Source organism: Cutaneotrichosporon oleaginosum (assembly GCF_008065305.1).
Source record: "Cutaneotrichosporon oleaginosum strain ATCC 20508 chromosome Unknown ATCC20508_contig07, whole genome shotgun sequence".
NCBI lineage: Eukaryota > Fungi > Basidiomycota > Tremellomycetes > Trichosporonales > Trichosporonaceae > Cutaneotrichosporon > Cutaneotrichosporon oleaginosum.
Window position 1 is genome coordinate 830,355 of NW_027072176.1, and position 17,621 is coordinate 847,975.

Here is a 17,621-nt window from a genome sequence, read left to right on the forward strand (position 1 = left end):
AGCCGTCCACATCACACTCCGCCCAATACACCCATGTCGCTCTACGCCGACGAGGAGCCAGAGCTCTACCCGTCCGCGTCCGTCGGGCCCACCGCCCCGACGGATCCCCTACAGGCGCTCGCCGAGGCGTTGACGGCCGAGTCCGAGACACCCGACCAGGCGAACAAGCTCCTCGCCGCTGGCAGCCGCTTCGAGGAACATCCCGAGAAGCTGCCCGACCTCTGCACCAAGCTGCTGCCGATGGTCGTTGACGGCCCCGACTCCCTCCTGCGCGCATGGACGCTCGACATGCTAGCGCTGACTGTTGGCCGCGCCGGCCTGCGCGCCGAGATCAAGATGGACGTTGCGCGCGAGTCACTCGAATACCTTAACCGCCTGCTCAACACGGGCTCGGTGGCGACGATACGCGCGACCATTCCCATCTTCGCGACCGTGTATCCCATGGTGTTCAGGTACATTGCGACGGCGGGCACGGCGGGTCGCCAGCTGCACGGCGTGTTCGAGGCGTCCAAGGCGCGCATTATCTCCCTCGTCCTCGACACTGGTGCGCAGCCGCAGAGCGCGGGCGTCAAGGCTGCGGCGTGGAAGTTTGTGCAAAAGGTGTTGCTTGTCGGCACGCGGGCGCCGAGCTCTGATCCACGGGTATGTCGCAGCCGCGCCCCAAAGTTGACGGCAGTTGCGTGCGACTACAGTCGACGTTAGCGTGGCCCTCGTCCAGCCCGGCTCGGCGCTCAATGCGCAGCAGCTCGAGCAGGAGACAACGATGCTCCGCACGCAGCTTATGACACAGCTGTATTCGACTGACGATCCCGCGATCCTCCACCCCATCATTAATACATTCCCACCACTGGCTAAAACGCGGCCAGCTCTCGCACCCTTAATCATCCAGTCTATGGCGTCGTGGACACCCAGCGCGATGGAGGCCGCGCGGCGGCCTCCCATGCAGATCCGTGCGGTCGAGAAGACCCTGCGCGCGGTAATGGCCCATATCGCAAAGTACGGCCTTGATATGCGCAACAATTACGTGCTGACAGCAGGCATCCACCCCTTGTGGGATTCTCCGCGCAGCTTCACGATGCTCTCATACGGCAGAAGCAGCGGATGGAGCTCGCGTATGCCGCGGACATGGAGGAGCGGCGGCAACGGCGCGCCAATCTCGCAACAGGCAAGCACCCGCTCGAAGCCGACGCCGAGTCGAGCACGGCCAAACGCGCGCGCCACGACGTCCGCCCGGGCTCCGGCGACGGCAAGGGCCGCGTCATGGTCGACGTGTCGCAGTTTGCGCTCGAGCCTGTGATTGAGGTCGTGATGCGCGGGCTCGAGATGATCTCGGACGAGATGTTGGCGCGCGCATTCGACAATGCTCGGCAAGCGATACAGGAAAACGACCCAGACGCCGTGCCCGTGCTCGCGCCGTGTCTGTTGGGCGAGGAGGTCAAGGTGGAGGAAGACCTCGTGCTCAACCCGCTCGACATGGACTTGGATGACGACGAGCTGCTGATGGAGCCATTGGAAGGCGAGCTCGAAGAGCAAGTGACAATCACCGACTTCCGCCTGCCACCACCCGAACCCTTGCCATTGGATGAAAAGACCGAAATCGCAGACTCGGCAGTACAACGTATCTGGGATACAGGGTCTGACCTGTCGCACCTGGCCGACCTCAAGATCAGCGACGCGCCGCGCACCGCCGTGCAGCCGAAGGAGATGTGGATGCTGTTGTTGGCACGGATATCGTCGCGTGGCGGCGATGACAAGCGGCGGCTGATCGGCGAGTTCGTCGCCCGGGACTTTGGCGCGCGCGCAAAGTTCGCGACGGTGTGGCTCAACGAAGAGTGGCTTGCAAAGCGGCGCTCCGAGAAGAACCAGTACGAAGCGGGCCTGCTGGCCATCCTCACGGCCTACATCCCCACACTGGACGCCAAGGACCAAAGCCTCGCGCGCTTCCTCGTCGGCCTGCCCGAGCTGCCCGAGGCAGCTATCGACATGCTCGAGCCGCTGTGCGAGGACCCGGACCGCATGATCGTGGGCTTTTTGTCGCTGCGCGAGCTCGCCGAGCACCGGCCCCCAGTGCGCCCGCGCGCACTGCAGACGCTGCTGCAGCTGTGCACGCATCCCGAGCGCAAGGTGCGCGTCATGGCCATTACGACGGTGCGGCGGTGGGTGCCGAACTCGCCCATGTCGCCCAGTGTCATTTCTTTTGCGCTCGGCGTGCTGCGAAGGCTAGCGGTACGCGCCCACCTTGCTGTCAAGAAGGAGGCGGCGGAGTTGAATGCGGCTGTGGAGGAGGGCGAGCCCGCGGGTGGGGAAAAGCCCGCGAATGGAGACGATGCAGAACAGCCAGCCGTGGATGCGGATGGCGACCAGTCAATGGAAGATGGGGACATTGGCGAGACGATCGACACCAAGTACCTTGGGCCGGTGGACGAGGACACTGTTTCACAACACGTCGAGTTGGCATTTGCGCTTTCACGTCGCGACCCGGAGCTCCTGGACGCCATCTTCTCCATCTACCCCAAGATCCCACCACCTATCCAGACCAAGGTCGAGGAGCTCCTTGCGCCGCTCATCAAGTCGCTGGGCCCGAGCAAGAAGCTGCTCGAGATCCTCAAGGCGTTCCCGCCTGGCGCCGAGCCGCTCGCGCTGCGCGTCGTCAAGACGCTCAGTGCGGAGGGTTCCTCGGGCGTGCTCGTCTCGGTCATCCGCAGCCTGCTGGGCGAGCGCGAGCTCGACCCGCGCTTCGTGATCCCCGTCATCGGGGAGCTGGACAAGGCAGAGATCGATGCGCAAATTCCGCGCATCGTCTCTCTCCTCGCGCAGCCCGACTCGCGCGACGTCGTGCGCACGGCCTTTGCGAGCGCGCTGCAGAAGATGACGCCCGCCGACCTCCTCGTGACGCTGTACGGCGAAAAGGCGGGGGTCAAGCCGACGATGGACGCGATCGGCATCTGCTTCAGCATGACGACGGTGTTCCGCTCCGACGTGCTCGCAAACGCGATGCAGCGCATCGTGGACCAAACGGCGCCGCTGCCGGTGTGTTTCGTGCGCACCGTCATCCAAGCCATGCGGACGTACAAGTCGCTCGTGCCGTTCATCGCGAACAACGTGCTCGCCAAGCTCGTCGCGAAGCGTATCTGGGAGATGCCCAAGCTGTGGGACGGCTTCGTGCTCCTGGTCGGCATGTTGGGGCAGGCGTCGTTCGGCACACTGCTCCAAATGCCACTCGAGCAGATCCGCGACGTCGTCGAGCGCAAGCCCGCCCTCAAGGCGCCACTCAAGACCTTTGTCGCGAACAAGCCGCAGGCGCGCAACCAGCTCGCGGGCGTGCTCGCCGATTAGATGTAGCTGTAGCTGTATGTGCATATGCATTGCGGGGAGTGGGTGGAAGGGCTCGAGTGTCTTCCACATTCCTGCGCATTCCGCAACGAGATTCCCAGAGGCTTGAACAAAGCGCAGTGCTTATCAGCTGACCATTTCGTCACTTTGTCAGCTTGTTGCTTGTCAGCTTGGCCGCGCCGTCTGGCCTCGACAACAAGCAAGCTGCAAGACGGCGGGCACGCGCATTGCCCGCCCTCCCCCACCCTCCGCGGTACCGGCTGACGTACCCGGATGCAATTGTATCACAATATTACAATACACCCATACACCAGATCTTGCTGATGCGAATTCACCAGCAATCTGGGGCGCTCGGACCCGACATTGGAGCCCTGCCTTGGCGGCGCAGGCCAGGTCGCGGGCCGCAGGCCGCAGGCCAGGCGTCGGCGGTGGGCCGCTCGAATCGAACGCTCACTGACATACAATTGCGAATCGCGGTGGCGTGCGCTGCCCACGTCGGTTCACCCGAGGAACCGGTGTCCTCCGTCCTCCGCGTACCTGCGTTCCGCACGGTGCGGTCTTTTCGGCGCGGCGGACCGGGTCGTCCACTGCGCCAGCCATATATTCCCAGCCGCTGGTTTGCATGTCCTCTGCTCTGCACGCACACGCACAAACACACGCACAAGTACACGCACAAGTACACGCACAAGTACACGCACGCACCCCGCTCCGGACGCCGAAGAGAACACCTGACCACGGCCAAGCCATCGCCGAGCCAAGCCATTCCCCCACACGCATCACGTGCGATCGCAGCCCAGCGAGCGAGCATATAGGTGGCGCGCGAGCGACGTCTCGCCACCATGTCACGACCACAGAGCCTACCACTACCACTATTGAGCGCTAGCTCGAGTCCGAGTCCAAGCGTGACTCGGAGCCCGACCCCGAGCCCGAGTCCAAGTCCGAGGCGGAGTCTGCTCGACCCCGACCTCGACGCTCACCTCGACCTCGGCCTGCCCCCGGCATACGACGAGCCGCCCGCCTCGCTACCAGCCTACACGCCGCGGGGCGCGTGCCCGCTCCCCCGCCGCGCACAGAACATCCGCAGCGCGCTCCGCCTCCTCCGCCTCCCGCCGGGGCAGCACAAGCCGGCGGCGCTCGCGCGCCACCTCGCGCTCTTCGAGAAGCTCGTGTCGCGCCTCGAGGCCGAGGGCGTGCCCCTGTCCCCGCTCGAGCGGGGGTGGGCGCTCGTCACCTCGTGTCCGGGCCTGCCGCTGCTGGATGTGTGGTATGATGTGAGCAGGGCAAGGAGGAGAGAGCTGACGCCAGATATGTGCGGGAACGCCGGAGGTAGGGGAGGAGGCGTGGGCGGCGTTGTTGGCCGCGTATGCGGGCGCCGAGGTGCGGCTGAGCAAGGCGCCGCATGCGGAGCGCACGCGGAGTACGTGGCGCGCGTTGTTGGGGAGGTAGGGTGGGGGATCATAGGCTTGATTGTAGCGTTGTACATACTAGCATCTGTATGGGTTATCGGACACTGATGACTGAGGCCGTCACGGGCCGTCTTTGGCGCGACCCAGATGGAGAGGAGATCGAGAGACCAAGTCGTCCATTTCGCCATCCCACCTGCCCGCTGCCCCACTCTGGCGATACAGATGAGGCTGACGGTGACTCACCAGATCGCCTGCGCCATCTTTCGATGCTCAGTCCGAACTCGACGATCACCCACGACCTTGTGGTGACCGCCACTCCGCTGGCCGGCGTTGTTCATGCATTGACGAGATCACGCTCGCTCCTCATTCTCCTGCACAGCAACACGAAAATGACGTGGACCAGACCAGGGCCGATCACCCATCGAACCGTCTCAGGAACCGGGCCACTTTGTCAACAAGAACGTAAACTCGACACTCTCCACCTCGATGGGCGCAATCCTCAACCTCTTCCTGCAGCTGCTGCAGGTGTTCTGCGGCGGCAAGCAGCAAGGCCACCAGCAGCATGGGCAGCAGCAGCAACAGCAGCATGGGCAGCAGGGATATCCCGGCCAAGGCCAGGGCGCGTGGGGGCAGCAAGGAGGCCAAGGACACCAGTATCCCCCGCAGAGCCACCAGCAACAGCAACAACAGCAGCAGGGGTGGACGAGCGGGGAGGGGGCCGGGAGCGACCAGCAGTACCGATCGTGGCGGAATGAGGCGCGGCGCGAGGGTGATTTGGCGCACAAGTGAGTTGGCGGGAGTGCGACGGAGAGGGGGAGAGGGGGAGAGGGGGAGAGGGGGAGAGGGGGAGAGGGGGAGAGGGGGAGAGGGGGAGAGGGGGAGAGGGGGAGAGGGGGAGAGGGGGAGAGGGGGAGAGGGGGAGAGGGGGAGAGGGGGAGAGGGGGAGAGGGGGAGAGGGGGAGAGGGGGAGAGGGGGAGAGGGGGAGAGTGGGAGAGGGGGAGAGTGCCGAGATGAGAAAAGAGGAAGAACGGAAAAGAGAGAACATGACGAGGCGCGGAGAGGACGAGATCGGAGAGATGCACGGAAATCGGATCAGCGCTCACACAGATGCTTCGCCGATTCCCAAGCCGCGTACAGATCCGGCGACGGGGGGCGCGCGCACGACCTGAGCCAAGAGGGCAAGCGGCACCAAGCCAAGCAGGACCAGCTGGACGACCAGGCGGCCGAGTGGATTTTCCGGGGTGAGTGCAACGAGGCCGGGGGCGCAGCCATCGTCACATCGTCGCATCGATGCGTGGGTCTGCAGTTTGGTAGGGCCTGCCGCTCGGCATTGGCAAAGGGCAGATGGCAGACTCTGCGCCCCACTTCACCCCCCCCCCCCCCCCCCACCCCCCCTGACGCCAGAAAACAACAAAGACCAGCCGCGCGGCACGATCGACCTGCACGGCCTGTACGTCCGCGAAGCGCTGGAGCAGGTCGAGAAGGCCATATCCGGCGGGCAGCGCGCGGGGCTCGACGAGCTGCGCATCATCACGGGCAAGGGGAACCACTCTGTGAACCGGCAGGCCAAGATCAAGCCTGCTGTCGCCGAGATGATGGACAAGTGAGTGGCGGGCGGGGCACGCTCACGCCAGATACAACCTCTCTGCCGAGATCGACCCGCATAATTCGGGCGTGCTGGTTGTCGACCTGCAGGGGCGGCAGATGGGGGGGCGCACGCGCGACGCCGGCGGCCTCGTGGACCGCATGGGCGGGGACAAGGACGACTGTGTGATTATGTAGGGTGCTGCCTAATGATGTACTTTTGGCTTTTGGGCTGGGTGGCGGAGTGGCAACGGGGCAGCGGGGGCAGAGTGGCAGAGCAGAGTAGCAGGCGGCGAGAGTGGCGTGGATGGAGCGGAGGTGATGCGGGCTGAGATGGCTGGTCTGCATGGTGTGCAGGCAGGCAGCAAGCGGCACAAGCGTGCTTGCATGCTGGTGCGCCACAAATGCTGCTGGTCGTAACACTCGCATGAATACATGCCACGCGGCGCATGCGGCGCCATTGGCCATCGATACCGGCGGCAAGATTAGCTTTCTGCCCGTCCGAGGCTTTTCCGGGCTGCGAACAAGCCGGCCATGCTAGCCCTTTGACCACGCGTGAATGTAATACAAGTCCCACAATTGAACGATGCGCATGCGAAAGTTGGGCAAGCCGTGAGAGCGCGAGAGCCGCACGGCAAGAACTACTGTAGCAGCAATTCAACCATTTTGTTCGAGGCGCAGTACAAACATTGCACAAAGCACGTGGGCGTGGACAGCCGGATATACACCCGTGTCTACCCGGCCATCGGAAAATATCGCGTTGCTGCGATCCGATCTATGGATCAGGGGCTAGGAGAGAAAGGGCACCGACAATGCCGATGGTCCGGTCAGAGCTTGTGAATGCCAAGCTTGAGCTGGGGTGTCGGAGATGGCGACGTGAGTTGTGGGCAGCGGGCACAGGGAGATTGGAGCAGTAGTAGTTAGTGGTGTGGTCGCCGCCTGCGGAGATCAGTCGGAATACCGGGGTGATACCCGTCGTGAATGTGCGCCCATATCGTGTGGGGTATATGGCGCGCGCCCATTGCCCAAAATGCCAAACAGGACGACAGCGATAGCGATAGAGAGAGAGAGAGAGAGACAGAGAGAGAGAGGGGAGATGCGGAGATGCGGAGAGCTCGGAGCAGGGGCGAGGGGATGCGTAGACAGAAGAATGAGGAGGCCAAGTGGAGGGATCAGTCAAGTTGTGTTGGAGAAGGAGGTCGGACTCATCAAGGCCGCTCTGTGGCCCTCTTTAGGCCCCCCCCCCCTGCCACCCTGCCACCGTAGAGCTTATAATTATTCGGCCCCCTCCATTTATTCACTGGGTGGAGAAGCCCTGACCTGAGAGAGGGGTCACTCTCCTCAGTCATCCTCCCCCCCTCGCACCTTCCTCCAACAACATCCATCTCCTCGTCCTCGTCCTCGTCGTCCTCATCGTCGTCTCTCTCTCTCTCTCTCAATCATCCTCTTACTCTAACCTCTCCTCATCATCAATACCCCTCTCTTCGTCATCTACTAGCATCACTTCAACAACCATCCCCTCCCCCTCCCTCCTCCACCAACCCCTTGCCCCCCCCCTTGCACTAGGACCGCCCCACCCCCGACTCCACACCCTTGCCCCGCACATCCACCCATCCACCACCAACCACCACCAACCACCTCGAGAGATCCGTTTCCATCAACCTCCTCACTCCTCACTCCTCCCCCACCATCCAACTACCCCGAGGTCACTCACCCACTCCTTGTAACTTCTACCAACATCATCCATCATCAACATCCACCCCCCCCCCCTCATACCCCCCCACGCCATAACAGTCCACCATGGCTCAGATAATCCCCTCAATTGTGAGTCATCAATACACCCCGTTTTGGCCACCATGCCCCGTCCATGCCCTCCATTCCGACCAAGCGTCTCTCATAACCACCTGACCTCGTGCTGACACATCCCCCAGACATCCCTTCCAAGCGACTCGGGTGCCGCTCCCTCGGTAGAGGACATTCAAGACCGTCTCCCTTCCATTTGCGTCGACTACCTCTCCCATAACTGGACAGAGGAAGATGTTTGGGCCTCTTGGCGCAACATGACCCGCCACAAGCACGAAATTGCAAACGGTGTCCGTCTCGAGAATGCAAGCTGGAGGACATGGAACAAGCAGCGTAACAAGCTGCGCACAATTTCCCCAGAGACACTCAATTGGTGAGTTGATCCATCCTCCCACCCCCTCCCGCCCGTGGTGCGCATGGTGGTGAATGGTGCATGAACGCTTGCTGCGTGCTACATTACTGCATCGTTGCATTGCTTTTGATGGATGGTTGGTGGATGGCGTCAACGCTGGACCGGAAAACGTGCGTTACACAGCGCGCCGGAGGAATAGCCGTTGCCACCTCCGCCCTCTTCCGCCCGTCCATCCCCGATCATCATCTCTCAGCCACTGTCACTCCACTCATCAACACGCATCCCATGCCACGCACGTACGATGACTAACTCGTAACAGGCTCAAGGACTCGGACGTCACCTGGCTTTATGGTCCATTGCATACCGCAAAGGTCGAGCCCGTTCGTCCCCTCCGAATCTCCTCCACCGAGGACCGCGTTGGCATCGACCTGCCAAACAACCACGGCAAACCTGGTATTCTCAAGCACAGGACATTGAGCGAGCTTCTCTCCCTCCCAGGCCCCACTTCTCCCGATCTCGACGACTCGGACGCCATTGACGAGGATGAGCCCACTGTCCCCACACGCATTGGCCTCATCCACACAAAGTCAGAGAGCAACCTTCATCGCAGCAACTCGATGCCCGCTCGCAGACGCGGTGGTGCTCTGGGGCGCACCGGTTCTGTCCGTGCCGGCTCGAGCATCAACAATCGCTCAAAGGAGGCATCGCCGGAGAATAATAACCGTCGAAAGATCACCTTCAACACCTTTGTTGAGCAGTGCATCGCTCTCGACGAGCCCAACCTCAGCCAGCCTCCTTTTATTGTCATTGGCCAGCCGTCTTCTATGGGCCTTGGGCACCAGCAATCCTCTGCCATGATGGACGAAGACTTGAAAGACGACGATGCGATCAAGATGCGCCCCAGCAACTCGCGATATTCCAGCGGGCGCCGCTCTTCGTCGATCTCATCGACTCAAAGCCACAGCTCGATGACCATCAAGAAGATAGCCCCGACTGTGCTCAAGACGGCTGGCTCTTATGCCAACAACCCATCCGTGCCCCAGACTGTACACCGCCCCCCCGTCGAGTACATGCCTCAGGAAGAGGACATTGCCCCAGTCATCGCCCCCTCGTCCTTTGGCGCCCAGTCGCCTCTCGGCCAGGTCGGCAGCCGCCCATGGCACTCTGCCTTTGACGATGACCACTATGACAGCTCTGGCTCTGACTACTTTGGCGGTCCTCCCGACCTCCTTGGCTCGAGCCCTCGTACCGGCTCATACGGCCGCGCTCCGGCTGTTCAGACCCCACCTGCTCAGCCCAGGTGGCGCCAGGCCCAGACGGTTGACGTTCCTCCCAGCAGCGTTTCCACTTCGTCGTCTTCCTCGTCGCTCAACGCTGCTATTCCCATCGGCGCCTCGTCGCCCCAGCCGCCCAGCAGGGGTATTCTCAAGGTTCGTGCCGCTCCGGTCACGTCGCAGCAAGCACCCGAGCCCGTCTCGCCCCCGGCCCACTTCAACTACAACCCCTCGGTTGCCACGGGTATTGGCGGCATGTACGGCACATACGAAAACGCTCAGCTGGCTATAGGATCGCCCGCAGCCCCGACTACGACGACGACGACTTCTGAAGATGGCGGTCGGCGCGGGCGCTCAACCTCGCGGGGGCAGGGTGGCTCGTCTCAGTGGGACAGGTATCCCGTGCCTCGCGGCTCGTCAACCTCGTCGGCATCGTCTGTGGGCTCCGTGTCTCGCTCCCCTGTCGACGCTGGCAACTCGAAGACGACTGCGCCGCGCTCGCAGCAGGTCGACAAGGTTCAGCACGAGCCTATGGACGTGGACGCGTCTCCGGACCGCTCCTCGACTCCCACCCCGCATTCGTCGCCGCAGGTAAGCAAGACCCGGACAGGCGATTGGACTGACTGACAGTAGTAGATTGTGTTTCGGCCGTTAAAGGACACCTCGCCCGCATCCCTCCCCCACACCTCGACTCGACCGACTGGATTAGGACCTGAGCCTGTTGGCGGCGCTGGCGTCGGCGTTGTTGCTGGCCCTAGCGGCGAGCGCCCGAATCTCGTCGACTCGCCCGCCTCCGCTTCTCCCCAGGCGACCCTGGGCGATGCGCGCGGCGAGTTGTCGCAGCCGTCTGACGGCGTCGACGAAGACGATGGGTCGACGCTCATCGGTCGCGCGACCAATATTGCCAACACGGCGAAGGATCTGCTTGGCGCGTTGTGGTATGGGTCGCAAGACGAAGCGGCGCGCCCACGCCCTCCCGCGCGGCAGCACCGTCGTGGCGCGTCGTTGGGTTAAGTGAGGTGAGGGGTGGCTGTGGATGGGCATCGGCCCAGTCGCAGTTCTTACAATACCTTTCTATGCCCACACCGCCCCGCGTCCCCGCCCATGCCCACATCTGTCCACGCCCTTGATCCATCTCTCGTCCAAGTCACGAGTCATCATCTCATCCTCAGTCACGCGAGTCTGTCCCTGCTGCCATCCAAGTCCAAGCAACTGCCAACATGTACCACAAAATCTACAAAGTGTAATTACTCTGTTTCTGCATCATCATCGCATGCTTGAGGGGGGAGGTGGAGGGGATTATGACGTTTGTGACTGTTTTCAGTGTCAATGGTGTTGTTTTACGGGCCTGTCGGCGTGGGAAGGTGCGTGGCAGCCTCTTGGTGGGGCGGTGGCGCGAGTGACGCCTCCATGAGTTGGGGTTCTCGGTGACTGACCGAGATAAGCTGATCGGAGGGATGTCTCCGTTGATAAGTTGATAAGGAGTGAGGTGATATGTGGGGTGGGCGGCAAGGTCAGATGGTGGAGACAGGTGGCGGACAGCGCGCTGCGCTACCACATGCCATGCGCAAATCAACCACCAACACTCGCACCGTGCAGTGATGCATCTCTATTACTACGCCTCGGCCTCGCGCCCGCCTTGCGCGACCCACCGCTTCGTCCGCGCGCACTTGGGCGACGTACACTCTGGACAGCGGAGCATGAGCTGGGTGCTCGCGCTGCCGACCTTGCCGGCGTCAAAGTCGCGCATGTGCGCGCTCACGATGTCCGCGAGCGCGCGGATGAAGATCGGCGAGTCGTTGAGGCTCGGCGCGCGCGTGAGCGTCACGCCGAGCGCGGCGGCCTCCTCGCCCAGCTCGAGGTCGAGCTCGAACAGCGTCTCGATGTGGTCGCTCGTGAATGCGATCGGTACGAGGCAGATGTCGGTGCGGCCGCGTTTCGCGAGGCCCTCCACCATGGCCGCGGTTTGCGGGCCTTGCCATGCCTTCGGGCCGACTTTGGATTGCCAGGTCAGGCGGTAGCTGGTGTGAGGGGGGGGATATTAGAGGGGCAGGAGGGAGGGAGAGGGAGGGCGGACAGGGAGGAGGATATAGAGGGGGAAGGTGGAGGAGGGGGGGGGGGGGGGGGGGGACAGGGAGGAGAGATGGAATGGAGACTCACGGGTTCGAAAAGTTCAGCTCCTGCATTACGGCGTGTACTGTCGCGGCGACTTCGGGGGTGTATGTGTCGCCACGGCTGGCGTTAGTGGTTAAGCCGTGGGGTGAGCTGCGACAGAGCGGAGCGCCGCCAACCAGGTGCGGCGCTACCACGAGCAAAAATATCACTCACTTGACAATCTCCAGAGGCAGCGAGTGTGCCGAAAACAACAGCACAACCCCATCTCGTCTTTCCGCGGGATACTTGTCGAGCGCCTGGCGGATATTCGCCGCGAACGCCTTGACGAGCCCCGGGTGCGCCGGCCAGCGGTCAATCACGCTCCACGTGACCTCGCCGTTTGCGCCCCACCCCTCCTGCTTCGCGACGCGGTACAGCTCGTTAAGGCTCGACCCGGTGGTCGAGCACGAGTACTGCGGGTACTGTGTAAACGCAATGGCGCGGGTGACGCCGTCCGCGCGCATCTCCGCGATCGCGTCGCCCGTCAGCGGCGCCGCATACCGGAACGCGACGTAGGCTTTGTGCGGCGCGCTCTCGGGGTTCAGCTCGTCGAGGAGCGCAGCCATGCCCTCGCCTTGCGCGCGCGTCCAGCGGAGAATGGGCGAGCCGCCTCCAATCTCCCGGTACTGCTCTTCGATCTTGGGCGTGCGCCGCTTGGCGATTAGCGGCGCCAGCAGCTTCTGCATCGGGAGCGGGATCAGGTCGCTGTCGTGAAAGAGGTTCGAGAGGAACGAGTGGACCTCGTCTAGCGTCGAGGGGCCGCCCATGTTCATCATCACGACGGCTGGGGTTAGTTTGCGCGGGAGGGCGACGTACCCGTCGGCCTGAGGTCAGCGGGGCAGCGGGGTGACTCACGGCTTGGTCTCGGCCGGCGGGGTGTCGCGGACCGTCGCGAGGCCGCGAGCGAGATATGCTCGTGAGGCGCATGGGAGCGCACGCACGGCACGCCAACCGCGGAGGGGTATGAACATGCTGGATATGGGCGGTGTCAAGAGTTTGGACGCAGATGACATCTTGCGCGTCTGTTAGAGGCTGGAGGCCGGGACTGCGGAGAGACGCGTGGGAGAGTGGAGGGGCTGCGGAGGACACGTGTTGTGACGTCAATTCTTTCGGCAGGCCCGGACCTTAGGGCCTCAGGGGCTTAGGGTCATGAGTGGTTGTGGCAGCTTGTGGAAGTGGCACATGCGTCACGTGCACATGTTTTGAAGTGTGGGTTATGAGGTGTAGGATGCCGGCGGCAGCACATGATGGCATCTTGGCCACAATCAAGTTGGTACTGGAGTTGGTTATTTTCGTGTGCCCCAAGCTAGGGGGATTTACACGGGCCGGACGATGATCATGCAACTCTCCCTACGTGATGCCGTTCCCGTGTGCTCGCGCGGATATGCAATCGATCGAATGTATCAACAAAGGCCTTGCTTTCGCCGGTGGAGTAACAATGCAGCATCGCCAGAGTTTGGAAGATGTCTTTGTCGAAAGACGCGCGAGGTCTACTCAGGGCGTGGAGCCCCAGGATGGTGGATTCGACAGATGCGCGGCAACGGAGCTCCTCTCGAGCACGGGGGCGTCGGTGATAACAGGATCCCGTGAATGAGTTTTGAGTTGGCGTGAGGTATGTCCGGAAAGACAGAGGAAGGTTGAGAATTCCTTCCGTCAAGGTCGGGTTTATCGATCACAATTCATAACGAGGCTTGATAGGCGTATTTGCCGGCGGCGGAGGGCGATCGGTGGATGGAGACGCCGAGGTCTCTCCAACGGATGAGGTGATTGACGGCGACGAGTGCAACGGGGAGCACGATGACACAGGGTCGCAAGCGTTGTGAAACTTGGCGTTGCATTGGGCCTCGGTGTAAGACTCGGGGTCGCCGCGGAAGTGGATAGCCACATCCTTGGGCCACGGGACCTCCTCACCATCCCAACGCCTCCAAATGATGTGGGGCGGTGCGTCTGGGTTCAGGAGATTCGCCTTGGTGCTCGGACATGGTGGAAGACTCGCGGGGTCGGGAATATATTTGTCGACGAATGCGGTGTTGTATGGGTCAGCCTTGGGCGGATCCTCGCCCCAGCTGTCGAAATCCCATTCCCACTGCAGGGCCATGGCGCTGTATACGAAGGGGACAATGGTGTCGGGGTCGTCGCAGGCGTCGACGAGCGGCGAGTCGGGAAACGCGTCCTCCAAAATGTAAAAGCACTGGTGTTAGAGCTCAAGGAGCTGGCAGGAGGGCGAAATGAAAAGCTGGAAGACGACAGACAGGGCGATGTCACTTACCAAGCTGAGAGCGTAGTCGATAAGAAGATTGATCGTCTCCAGCCATACCTCGGGCGTGACGTAGACTAGACCCGTATCTGAACGGTCGGCGCGAAGATGACTATTCCTGCAGCATTGTCAGCTGCAGTGCTGACCGAGATATGGACACTTACAATTGGTCTACCTTGTCGAACACGGCGAGCGCAAAGTCGCCCAGGCTCAGATCACCGAGTTCTCCAGTGTCCAAAGCTTGAGACCATTTCTTGCTGCACTTGCGAGCGGCATAGACGACTTTGCGATCTTCTTCTCCTGTCGGTTCAAAGAAGGGCCCAGGCAAGCTTGAACCGGTCCACTCCGCACGTGGGAAGGAAGACATATACTCTGGGAAAAGCAATCCGTCGTCTTCACAGACCGCCTCATCGAACATGGTCTGCAGCTTTTGTGACAGGACTGGACGGGATGGTGCTGATGCTGAGGATGTCGCCATTGGAACGTTTGGTGATGGTAGAAAGAGAGCAGAGTCGTACGAGTACAGAACATCGTGTTGCTGTGTAGTGTTTGTGTTTCTCGACCCAATGCAGAATAAATGGTCCCCCCATTTGATGCCCTCCCGCGTCCAGCAGGCTGCACCTCCACTTCGCTCAATTTCAATCTGATTGTCGACTGAATATCTCCTTCAAATAGACACCCGTAATGCACAAAGCTGGTCCTGCATGAGAGCTGAGACGCACGCCCGCCAGCGCAATTTGGATCAAATCTTTGCATCGAGTTGCTGCATGGACGGTTTTCATTTCTCAGCCGCCGCGGAATTATGAACAGGATATGTGACTGTGTCACGACATGTCACCAATACGTCACATCTAAATACATGTCATTGTCGTGATACTGAGCCTCCTCCTCGCCGTACGACGGTTCCGCATATTATTCAGACGAACCAACCCATATATAATACCTCTACTTCATAGACATACCATAACTGTCAGGCCCTGTGCCGTTCGGAAAGGCGGAGGCTAGGGAGTGGTTGAGCACAAAGGTGTCCGTACACCGGATGCCGCTCCACCACCCTGTTGACTTGAAGTCAATAACTGTGATAGACGTGCAATAAGGACTATAATACTATGACAGGGTGAGAATACGACATAGCATCAAGAGTTAGGGGGAAAAGATCCTAGGCAACGCTAAGTATGTGACGATGCGATGTGAACGGTATCGACATAGGTACTGATCAGTACAGACCTGTAATGAACTGTGGAGTGTCCTGTGATCGTGATGCATAGTTATCGCTTGGTGGATGCCACATGGTCAACACGTGTAGTCGGTGCTCTGTGGTCGTTGTTGGTCGGATCGTCACAATGACAATTGTTTCGTCTGTATACCTATCCTGCTGATAACATGACTCAGACCTTGCCCCGCCAGACTCGAGCCCCCAATCTTGGGCCTCTCCTAGGCGTGACAGACTGCTGTCAGCAGTCTGCGATCACGATCACTCACATGCGCCGTCTTACTCTTTGGCGCCACCGGTGGCACCCTTCCGCGACTCCACTCCACTCCACTCTGCCCACCCCCCTCTCCCATCCCTTAGCGCCGGGACACCCTTGCAGCCCCCCGATGCGGGCTCGGACGTGTGGGCGTTTCTGCTGTAGCTTGTTCCCGTACAGCTCGCACCGGACGTGAGACACGAGGATTGTCCGGAGCCTTATAAGGGGAGCTCCTCCCTCTGTACTCAGTAGCAATCTCTTGATCTGCATTGTACTGCACGTACATCTTCCTTGTACATATCCACTGTCATTTCTTCCAGATCATGGCCGCACTCTCACATACGGCTCGTCAAGACTCGTCCATGCTCGCTCAAGCAGTCCGACCTCATGTACCCTCCTTTGTCAGTACACACGCTCACATTGCGTCCAGCAGTCGTTGTCATTGTGGAGGACAGGTGAGTCTACGAGACTGGAAGATATGTTGATCGTTGCTGGGTAACAACAGTGCTGTATATACTATGGGCAGTGTGCATGTATTGTAACATGCGGAAGTACGATGAATCACGAGATGAACTGGTTCTGCATGCACATGATCATTCGGCGTAAACCATGTGTGGATCATGTGCCTCTATGCGTGCTGCGACAGATAGCCAGCGTGGCGCGGTGCAGCTTTCCAACGCCGTGTCGGGCCTCGCATCCTCTGTATACCCCACTTGCCACTCGACCACACAAAATGACACAAGTAGACAATAGCGCGAGGACGCGGGAGCACGGGGACACGACACGAGTGCATCAAGCTCTGGAATGTGTGGAAGGGGGGCATTCCCGCATTCCCGCATTCCCGCTTTCCGCATCCCGGTATATCGGTATCACTGTGTCCACTTGTCCACGTGGTAGATTCCAGTGGCATGTCACCCACATGATTACTGCTGCATTGGCACGGCTGGAGGCAATGGGATATGTGGAACTACTCATTGGTCCCTTCTGCTGTTCAGTGGCCTAATACTGAGCATTCTAGGCCAGCATGCCGACTTGGAACCGCAAAGGCTGGCTTGAGCTCGACGTGACCACCAATTGAGAGGAGCGCGGAGACTGTTGCTGCGCTCACCGAAATTAAAGATGGGCCCGGATGGCCGGATGGCGGGGATGGGCTAGATTGCAGCTGAGCGCGTGCGACGCGTGCCTCAAATACTGCCGCAGCACGTCTGCAACAGCTCGATCAAGCCGCGTCGCGCAGCTCGGCTCAGCGGGGGAAATGCATCGATCAAAGCGATCAGAGATCGAGGGGTGTGCTGCCGGAAATTGTAGCATTAAAGGACGACACTGTAGCCGTCAGCTGCCAGCACGACAAATTGGCCCATGACCTACCCCGCCCCTGCAAAATCGCCACAATACCACGAGCACTCCACACCTCGGTCTTCGGTCTGTGGCGCCGCGCGCGTCCCCTCGGAGTCGAAACCCGACATCGCCATCGGGATCCGCGGGTCCACGTGCGGCGCGCGGCATTCCTGACACGAGCAGATCGAGCGCGAGCGGCCGAGGCGCCGAGGGGATCGGTGTCACGCCGTGCTGGTCGGATCGTCGGTCGGGGGTGCGACACGCGGCAGTGCAAGGAGAGTTGTGGAATTTCTAGCCTACGGAAGTGATGCCCGTCGTGTTGTCGGGTTGTCGACTGAAGCGTGCAGGCTTGGCCGACGCCGACGGTAGATTCGGTGGCAGAAGGCGTGTCTGTCTGAGGAGAAAAGAAGAGCAAGTGCGAAGTGAGAAGGGGGAGTGCGAAGAGAGCAGACTGATCTGCGCAGCGTTGTTTGCCGTGACGACGTCGTCATTGCGCCCGGGGACACGCCGGCGATTGCCCCATGCCTTTGTTTTTGGCATGCCGGCCATGCCCCCCCTCGCGCCTCGTCGCCGAGAGGAGCAGTAGGAGAAAGAAGGCTGACTGCAAATCTTGTGATCTTCAAATAGATCTTGTGATCTTCTTTTTTCCT

General features: G+C 61.0%; 6 protein-coding genes across 6 annotated transcripts; 4 read left to right on the forward strand and 2 right to left on the reverse strand.

Moving 5' to 3' along the window:
* Window positions 1-33: 33 nt before the first annotated feature.
* On the forward strand, window positions 34-3,336 carry COLE_07555 (uncharacterized protein; the record flags this gene model as incomplete). Its single annotated transcript, XM_018421029.2, has 3 exons — window positions 34-642; window positions 677-996; window positions 1,038-3,336. 3 exons carry the CDS (start codon window positions 34-36, stop codon window positions 3,334-3,336), a joined length of 3,228 nt encoding a protein of 1,075 aa, XP_018275310.1.
* An 836-nt stretch (window positions 3,337-4,172) lies between these two features.
* On the forward strand, window positions 4,173-4,779 carry COLE_07556 (uncharacterized protein; the record flags this gene model as incomplete). The annotated part of the gene is made up of 2 exons (XM_018424521.2): window positions 4,173-4,604; window positions 4,639-4,779. 2 exons carry the CDS (start codon window positions 4,173-4,175, stop codon window positions 4,777-4,779), a joined length of 573 nt encoding a protein of 190 aa, XP_018275309.1.
* Window positions 4,780-5,847: 1,068 nt separating this feature from the next.
* On the forward strand, window positions 5,848-6,407 carry COLE_07557 (uncharacterized protein; the record flags this gene model as incomplete). The annotated part of the gene is made up of 3 exons (XM_018420493.2): window positions 5,848-5,981; window positions 6,145-6,343; window positions 6,375-6,407. 3 exons carry the CDS (start codon window positions 5,848-5,850, stop codon window positions 6,405-6,407), a joined length of 366 nt encoding a protein of 121 aa, XP_018276590.2.
* Window positions 6,408-8,124: 1,717 nt separating this feature from the next.
* COLE_07558 (uncharacterized protein) lies at window positions 8,125-10,767 on the forward strand (the record flags this gene model as incomplete). The annotated part of the gene is made up of 4 exons (XM_018425830.2): window positions 8,125-8,148; window positions 8,256-8,500; window positions 8,799-10,344; window positions 10,390-10,767. 4 exons carry the CDS (start codon window positions 8,125-8,127, stop codon window positions 10,765-10,767), a joined length of 2,193 nt encoding a protein of 730 aa, XP_018276591.1.
* A 601-nt stretch (window positions 10,768-11,368) lies between these two features.
* On the reverse strand, window positions 11,369-12,878 carry COLE_07559 (uncharacterized protein; the record flags this gene model as incomplete). Its single annotated transcript, XM_065626553.1, has 4 exons — window positions 11,369-11,774; window positions 11,914-11,988; window positions 12,082-12,702; window positions 12,763-12,878. The coding sequence occupies 4 exons, from the start codon at window positions 12,876-12,878 to the stop codon at window positions 11,369-11,371; spliced, it is 1,218 nt and encodes a 405-aa protein (XP_065482170.1).
* Window positions 12,879-13,579: 701 nt separating this feature from the next.
* COLE_07560 (uncharacterized protein) lies at window positions 13,580-16,076 on the reverse strand (the record flags this gene model as incomplete). The annotated part of the gene is made up of 8 exons (XM_018426213.2): window positions 13,580-14,098; window positions 14,177-14,276; window positions 14,329-14,818; window positions 15,127-15,240; window positions 15,392-15,612; window positions 15,661-15,789; window positions 15,918-15,937; window positions 16,053-16,076. 8 exons carry the CDS (start codon window positions 16,074-16,076, stop codon window positions 13,580-13,582), a joined length of 1,617 nt encoding a protein of 538 aa, XP_018276593.1.
* Between the last annotated feature and the right edge of the window lie 1,545 nt (window positions 16,077-17,621).